Here is an 8,957-nt window from a genome sequence, read left to right as displayed (position 1 = left end):
CGAGAGTCCTCTGGCACGTGAAGGATGCCAAAAGTGGGGAAAAACAAAACAAAACAAAACAAAACAAAACAAAACAAAACAAACCCCAACAAACAAAAACGAAACCAACTACCACCCCAAATTGTAGCAATTACTTGATCAGGGTATTTTCACTTCCTAAACTGGGAGAGAGAAATTGCCCTGACCTCTGCTGAAACTGCACCAGGAAGAGGAGCAACAGCAGCTTGTGAGCACAGGGTATTCTCCAGCCGCACAAAAGCCTCTTGTGCGTGAGACGGGGATCAGAGCAGCGCAGGGATTTATGTGCGTGCATCTATGTAGCAAGACGAGGTGGAAATACCCTCCCAGACAGATCATCTCTTGCACAACTCTCTGGCTCTGTGCAACCCAGGCAGACCTTTTTTATTTTTCACTCTGCTGCTCCTCTCCAAGTATGCCTCCGGAGCAGAGCTGCTGAAGAGCCATTTCCTCCTGCACATCTCCCTGAGAACACCTCTACCCAAGAAGAGGCCATCGCTGGCAGCATGGTTGGGGTGACGGTGATGAGGACATGGATTGAGCCGGTGGTTGCAGGTTCTCAAGTGGCCAGCGCCTTCTACGACACAGCACTGCTGCTGGTGGTGAAGAACTACTACAACCAGACAAATGCCACCGCTCCTTCCCATGTGCTGGAAGATGCTCAGCAGAAGGCTGTCTCTAATTTTTATATCATCTACAACCTAGTCCTGGGCCTGAGCCCACTGGTGTCAGCCTATGCCTTGTCCAAGCTGGGGGACAGGATGCATCGGAAGATCACAGAATCACACAGAATCACAGAATGTTAAGAGATTGGAAGGGACCTCGAAAGGTCATCTAGTCCAATCCCCCTGCTGGAGCAGGACACCTAGATCAGATCACACAGGAAGCATCCAGGCGGGCTTTGAATGTCTCCAGAGAAGGAGACTCCACAACCTCTCTGGGCAGTAGATCCCCATCTACTTCCCTCTTCTTGGCTACTTGGGCTCTAAAACTCTCTTACTCCTCCTGATCCTGCTGGGCTGGCCGATTGAGGTGGTGTACGGGGCTGCTGCCTTCAATGGGCTGATGGGAGGTTTCACCACACTCTGGGCAGGCATCATGGCTCTGGGATCCCTGGGCTCCTCCGAGAGCAGGAGGTCTTTGCGGCTTATTGTTATCAAGCTGGTGTATGGCCTTGCTGGCTTTCTGGGAAGCATGGCATCTGGCTACCTCTTTGTTGGCTTTAGTGACCGCTACCAAGAGGGCAGTGTGCTGGTGGGCTAGAGCATCGCTCGCTATGCTTTCTGCCTCCTCTACAGCATTTTTGTCCTGATGGTCCCTAAGCCAGTAGCTTCTTCCCCAGCCAAAGCCAAGGGTGCAGAGGAGGTGGGTAGCCAGCTACCAGCCCACAAAGAAGGAGCAGCAGCAGGGAGTTCCCAACCTTCAGAGAGCAGCAGCTCCACTCTAGTATCCTCCTCGAAACTCATCATCATCATGCTCTTTGTGGCAGCAATCCTCTATGACTTTGCCGTGGTTGGCACAATGAACGTACTCTCCCTCTTCTTGCTCAAGGAGCCTTTAAGTTGGAATGCCGTGGAGATTGGCCATGGCAAAGCTGCTGGGTACGTGATCTTCATCACCAGCTTCCTAGGGGTATTTGTCTTCTCCAGATACCTGAGGGACATTACCATGATCATGACTGGAGTGACATCCTTCAGTGCTGGCATCTTCGTCATGGCCTTCGTGCGGTGGACGTTCCTCTTCTACATCGGTGAGTCCAGCGGCCACTCACACACAGGCAAGTGCATCCTGAGAAAGCAGCAGGGGTGTTCTGGTGTCAGGAGAAGGGCTTTCGCTTTGCTTCACAGCAAGTTTCAAAGCAGGGAGCTTGGCAGATCGTCACACAAGCGATTCCCAAAAAGTGTTCATTATCATTCCCCTCTCCCCACATCTCACCTTGTATCCCTTACACTCAGCATCCTACAATATCCAGGAGAGGCATACACTCCCACCAAGGCTTCAGTTAAGGCCAGTTGACTTGTAATTTGTCACTGGGTCATAGTCCTGATCTGAGCCGGGGAACAACACTCGTGCCACGGGGGATCGGGAATTGTTGCTGGCTGCCTCTACTATTGGACCACACCACTACACTGATAGGAAGCACTTGCTTCTTGTGAGGTCAGGCTTAAGGCTACAACAGAAATAAATTGGCAAAGGTTTCCTGTTCAGTGAACATCTTAAGATGTGATTTATTTTTTGCTACATCAAGGCATTTATGGTCAATGGGAAACTTAATAGTGAAACATTTGAGCTGTTTTAGCAATTACAATATCATGAGAATGTAGTGTACAAATCTTACCCTATGTATAAAAGACCAAGGGATAGGTAACAATAGACGGGGCAACATCCCATGATGAAGGGGGGATAGCCTCTGCAGGAACACAGAAAACAAAACCCCAGAACTGCATCCATTGTGGCAGTGAGATGGATAAATTCATATCTGACAAACAGAATAACATGTGCTTCATGGCTTTGAGGTTTTGCTTCTGAAAGTGAGAAAAAGATCTAAGATAAATGGCCTGAAGTGATTTTTCTGTGTGCCCCTACAGGAAATGAGAAATTGAAAATCAAAGTTATTCTAAAGTATTCGTGTACTAAGACAAAAACTGAGTGAAATTTGTAAGATATTTTGTTTGTTTAGGCAATCAGGCTGAGGAACAAAAGATAAAATTTCAAATTTAAAAAAAAATGCTTGTTTAATATTAAGTCTATCATGAACGCATGCTGTTACAGAGCATGCAGGACGCTTATTCCCTGCGTTGCAGAAACACCTTGGTACACTAGACCAAGTCTTCACTGAGTCTGGTTCTGCTCACAGGAAGGTAATTCCAACCCCCTAAAACTTTCCACAGTAGAGAAAGCATAAAATACTGCAAGCCAGAAGCACCGAGAGAGAAAACAGCTATAGTGTTATAAAGGTGCTGTACCCGCCAAGGCTGTGTAGCGTGGGATGCTCTCCCTGCCAGTTAGACTCAAATCACTGGCCTCACTATCTCAAAGGACAGGATTTGGGGCTGACATCAAGAGACCATGGCTGGTTTGGGCAAAGTCCCTCTACTATTGGGAGCAGTAGGTGGCTGACCCACCACCACTCCGATAAAGTGAGGACCTATGCTCCTCCCAAAGATTTGTACTTCTTTCTGGTACTCATGGGACAAGAAAAGATGAAGCAAAGGCAGAGGCAAGTAGTCTTCAAAAGCCATGGTTGCTGTTGAGCTGGGAGACAAGGAGCAGTTACTGGTGATAATGACACATTCATTGCATTGCAGCACGGGCAGTGATGCTCTTTGCCCTCATCCCATTACCAACCATCAGGTCCATGTTATCCAAGCATATTGAAGGATCATCCTATGGTAAGTACTTTGGTTACCTTACCAATCAAAAAACCCTCAAATCCATTCATTCAGCCTCAGGTACAAAGAGAAAGGTAAGTTATTGCTGCAATCTGTGCTTTGCCTAATAAAATCAGAATAGTCAGTACCACAAATGGGAAGGGAGGAGCAGATAAACTTGCAGGACAAGACTGTCACATCCAAACTTCTTGTCATCAGTTGCGTCATTGTTTATCCACAAAATTTGCACCATGTGCTTCCAGAGATATCAGCGTGCAGCTCAAAGGCAGGGAAGATATCTGAGATGCTGCTCAAAAACACAGTGCTCCAGGTAAAACTCAGAGTTGAAGCACTGTGATACTCACACCATTTACATTTGGCTTTTTTTACTTCCAATTTCACGAAAGATGGATTTCTTCCATCTTTTTTTCAGTTATACTCTCTAAATACATCTCCAAAGTGTTACCTGGCAATTTGTGTCTGTCAGACCATGACTTAACTAACAAAGGATAACCCTTTCATAAAAATTGTTCCTTTTTGGTAAACAGAAGCAGAAATTATATTCTGTTAAAATCTGTATTAGGAAATAGGATGTATTTTACAATACCGTATTGAAGACCACCATTTTTACGCCAGTGAATTGGACTTAAGACACAACAGACAGGACTGGCCACGCATGCCAAGAGCACCTCAGGCCCATGACTACTCACATCTACTCCAAAAAACGTTCCCACAGCCATCCTTTGCATCCTTTTCCCTTTTGCCATATGAACACAACACCAGTCTATTCCTACTGCTTGTGCTCATCACTGTGCTCCATAACAAACTCACCTACCTGCCACAAATAGTGCAGCTCATACCCAGAATTAATCATTGTTATTATTAATCAAAATGTTGTTTTAAACCTCCTCCATGAACCATACAGGCTGCACCTCAGTACAGCAGTATCACAACCCAGCTCATAAACCACCCTGGGGTGTGGGGAGATGAGTAGGGTTCGTGGAGGTTCTGTGGAACCCCTTGGGGCAAATTAAGATGAAATGACACCAAACAATCAAGTACTGGCTTACAACTTTGATGCATATATTTTTTTAGGGAAAAAGGGAAACATTGGATGTAAAATGTAGCAGAATTACAAAAAGATGTGGTAAAGACAACTCATAACAATAATACCACCCAATGACAACACAAAAACTTACAACAAGGTGATACCTATTAATGGTGTAATGATCACCCTTACATGCCAAGAAAATAGAGACAGGGAGATCAAGAGATGCTTGAAGAGAAAAGTGAAAGGAAAAGGACAGAAGAAAGAAGAGCTTTTTCACCACCCTTGGATCCAGGCGATGATCAACGTTTTGGGGTCCTTGATTGGTGGGCCTGCATCCCTCCCTTTGTTTATTCACCTTTTATAGAGAAAAGTTCTTAGGTTTCCACCTAACTCTCTTCAATTAGCATAGGAAGCACGAGGTGCCTCCTTAATTAGCATAGGAAGTGGAGAGGGGATTAGCATGGTAATTTTGGCTAAAAGTCCTTCATTAGCAAGGGTAAAGAACAAGATTTGCTACTTTCTTAGCAAGAAGCATGAGGCTTTGCATTTCTCAGTTCTTCTTACCACCAAGGAATATAACTGCAGTCTTTCACAACAGAATGTTTTCACAACAGAAATGTTTGAGACAAACCATCTGTTTCACAAGGCCTTCAGCAGACAATCACCTTTTATCCCTTACCCAGGCTTTTGTAACAGGCCACCTTCTTTAGACTCTTCCTAGCAGCAGACCAGCTTTCCAGCAGAACCACACAGCAGAGCAGCCCTTGCCTCCTCGTAGCGTTGTCTCCGTTGGTGGTGGCTGCTGGAGAAGGCTGTCAGGGCAGCAAGCTCCCTGAACAACCCCAACCTTGTTCCCAAGTCTGCACATCCCAGCTGGGCTGGGTTACTTCTCCTTCCCGCATTTACTGCAGCAGAAACAGAAGGGTGCACTTCAGAAAACAAAAGCTTTTTCAATGAGGATTCAGTTTCTGCCTTTCCTCTGCCCTAAACATCATATAAATCATTTCAGGCATTATTAGCATTTTAACTCAAGGACCACCCTCCTGGCCAAGGGCAGAGGCAGACCCTGACTAAAATCATAGAATCATCATAGAATCACAGAATGGTTTGGGTTGGAAGGGACCTTCAAGATCATCCAGTTCCAACCCCCCTGCCATGGGCAGGGACACCTCCCACCAGACCAGGTTGCTCAAAGCCTCATCAAGCCTGGCCTTGAACACCTCCAGGGATGGGGCATCCACAGCTTCTCTGGGCAACCTGCGCCAGTGCCTCACCACCCTCACAGGAAAACATTTCTTCTTAATATCTCATCTAAATCTCCCCTCTTTCAGCTTAAAGCTGTTACCCCTCATCCTATCCCTCCACCCCCTGATTAAGAGTTCCTCCCCATCTCTCCTGTAGCCCCCTTTCAGGACTGGAAGCTGCTTGATGGTCTCACTGGAGCCTTCTCTTCTCCAGCTTGAACAACCCCAGCTCTCTTGGCCTGTCCTCGTACAGGAGGTGCTCCAGACTCTGACCATCTCTGTGGCCCTCCCCTGGACCAAAATCTCTCCTGTCCTGAAGACATTAGCCCAAGATGGGCTTTTCTACCTTCTGTGGAAAGGAGCACTTATTGCTCGGTTTATTGCTGGTCTTCCAAATAGCTACCTGTACATCTAGACTGTTTAAGCAGACAGTTTTCTAGTTGGATCTTTTATCCTATGCCTAAAAGAAGGAAAAGTAATTTAATTTTGGTCTAGAGCAGCTGCAGACACAAGTTGATGCCATCTGGCACTTGTTAAGCAATGATCACATCACTCTTCCATGCAGTGCTAATCCTGGATTTGGCAGGGAGGTACCACAGCTGTTTGGTTTTGTTTTTTTTCTCCTAGGTAACAAATTATATTCTTGTTTTACAGGTAAGGTGTTTGTCCTGCTGCAGTTGTCTTTAGTCACCACTGGAGTAGTGACATCTACAGTCTACAACAAGATTTATCAAAACACAATGAACTGGTACAGCAGCTTCTGTTTTATTTTGTCTTTCATAGTTGGCTGCCTGACTCTTCTCCCTTTAAGGTAAGGAATAGGAAGGGTTTTGTCCTTAAGGAGGTGCTGTGTTTTCTCCATGCTTCTGATTCTAGGTCTAAAGTGTAAAGACAGATGATAAAAATAGAAAATTTTTGGAATTTAAAAAGAAAGAAAAATTGGAAACAGAGAAACAAAAGTCTTGCAGAAATGAGAAATATCAAGGAAATTCAAAAAATGAAACTTGCAAGTGATCTAGACAATGTTTTTGATCTTCCTTCTGTTTAATGTAACATGAATTGCTGTAGGAGGAACATTTGGCAGAGTTTAAGAGCTGATAATCCCAGGGGACAAAGCCTTCACACAAATGTAGTGCTTGGTATTGCGAAAATAGTCATAAGAAGAATGAGGGAATAATCCTACACAAAGTAAAACAATTTTAAGAAATCTATTACAGGTTACTTATTAATTGTGATAGAAAAGAATAATCTGAGTCTCCCTCAGGTGTTCCTTTTAGAGAGAAACCATTACCACTAGTGAAGGAAATGGTCACTTTTCTGATCCAGTGGCTTTCCCCAGCTGTACAGCTACAGACCAGCTGAGAGGTACAATTTCAAGAATGAGTTTTAGGCACAAAATTGGCTTAATTTGAAGAGAGAAAACTGAAACAGCATCTCCATCTACTCTTCCAGTTTCTCAAGGATCTTCCTCCAAATCTCACCTTGCCCATCGTCCCCTCCCCATGACCCTCCAGCTCATTGCATTACTCGAAACAGCAAGACTCTTTCAGTAGGAAGTTAAAGTGAATATAATAATGTCAGTATTTAATCCATGCAATGACAATATTTTCATTGACATATAAAGCATGTACTGGATAGGCTAATGTCTGATCCCAGGCAAAATTCTTGCTAAGTTTTGCTGTAATTAAAAAAAAATAGCAAAAAGTCTAAAGGCACTATGTATACTGACTTCAGTGTTATCACTTACATAGGAAGAAAAGAAAAAGCAACACTAAGGAAAGCTCCTACACCATCAGCTCTGCCTCATCCTGAAGGCTTTCTAGGCTTGCAAACACATTTGACACCTTGTGTCAATGGGATGATGAGTGTGCGGAAGGCTGCTTCATTCCCCAGCTCTGCTTTCCTCCTGCTATTTTCTGGACAGGAGTGACTCGTTTCTTAATGCACAACGCTGGGGTTTAACAGCCAGTCACTGCTAGCCACTCAGACTGCTTTTTAACACATACTCTCCAAAGAGAAGTTAGCACCATTATGAGCACAAACACAGCGATTAAGACCTCATGTCTGGATGATAACACACGGTGCTAACCTCATTGCTCGTGCACAAGAGTAACTGACAGAGAGGCTAGCAAGTGCTTGAGAGGAAGCACATGAGCACTCAGCCAGCTCCAGATACCCAGCAAAGTTTAAGCTAAAGGATTGATGTGGGAAAAGCAAACTGTAGTTTGAGAAGTCAGCTTGCTGGCTCTCTTACAACCTGCGTTTCTATTGCTCTTTACAGCATCGTGGCCATCAAACAACATTTGACCACAGGCTCCCTTCAGATTCTGACCAAGTGACAGATGCCATACCAGCTAAAGCATCTTTTAGTCTTTATCAACTCTACCCCCTGAGCTACTGAAGTGGAAGGCTTAGTCCCCACGGTTATCATCGTTACAGGAAGCATTGCATTTATGTTTCCACTTCACAGCATGCCACAGCCTCTCAGCCACTAATCTCACCCAGGATGAAGAAGTTTGCCTTGTTATTTCTACAGTACATCATCTTGCAGAGAACATGCATTGGCTTTTGCACACCAGCAGTCTTCAAAGCATTGCTTTCCTTCTAGGCTGATTAGTTATAGTGGAGAGTAACAAGAATAGGGTAGAAATAAAAACAGTGTTTCTGGACACATGATTTGATGGGGAAGGAGAAAGCAGAGGGTCAGTTTTCTGTTAGTTCAGTATTCTGTTAGTTCCCTTCTTGTCTGTCCATTCAGAAACCTCAGGGCAGTTCTGCGAGTTTTTCTGATGAAGCAGGGGTCCGCACGGTCATCAGCAGGACACACGGGCTCTCCAACAAGCACTGCAGATGATGCATCAGCCCTGCTGATCACTGTTACGTAGAACACTACTGAATACAGGAATACCACCATTTAAAAAAACTGTAAGATTAAGACACCTTTACAATAAAACACTCCTGAACAGATGTTCATGCCTCTGACTGCTGGAAGATGGTGCTTTAGTAGAGGTCATGGGAGGATACCTATGACTCAAGAGCTGATACCACCATTTACTTACGCCACCAGGATGTACTACTCTTGTAACAGGTTAAGAACAGGTAGAGTGCAGCACGCTACTGCTACAGGCTTTATAGAGGTGTAGGGACACTGATGCCACGTAATAGTCGCCTTGTTACCCCATCTTTAAGCTGGGTTGAAGCCCCAACTGAAAGGAACCTCATACAATACATCACCTGGCATGAGATCATAGAATCATAGAATGTTTTGTGTTG

General features: G+C 44.7%; 1 protein-coding gene across 1 annotated transcript; it reads left to right on the top strand.

The window, feature by feature from the left end:
• Positions 1-524: 524 nt before the first annotated feature.
• On the top strand, positions 525-8,023 carry SLC46A2 (solute carrier family 46, member 2). The gene is given in 5 exon segments (XM_010082204.1): positions 525-789; positions 965-1,768; positions 3,327-3,410; positions 6,339-6,495; positions 7,966-8,023. Coding segments are annotated over 5 exon segments (1,368 nt in total).
• The last annotated feature ends 934 nt before the right edge of the window (positions 8,024-8,957 follow it).

Source organism: Pterocles gutturalis, unplaced genomic scaffold, assembly GCF_000699245.1.
Source record: "Pterocles gutturalis isolate BGI_N339 unplaced genomic scaffold, ASM69924v1 scaffold17884, whole genome shotgun sequence".
NCBI lineage: Eukaryota > Metazoa > Chordata > Aves > Pterocliformes > Pteroclidae > Pterocles > Pterocles gutturalis.
This window is presented reverse-complemented; position numbering and strand designations above follow the sequence as displayed.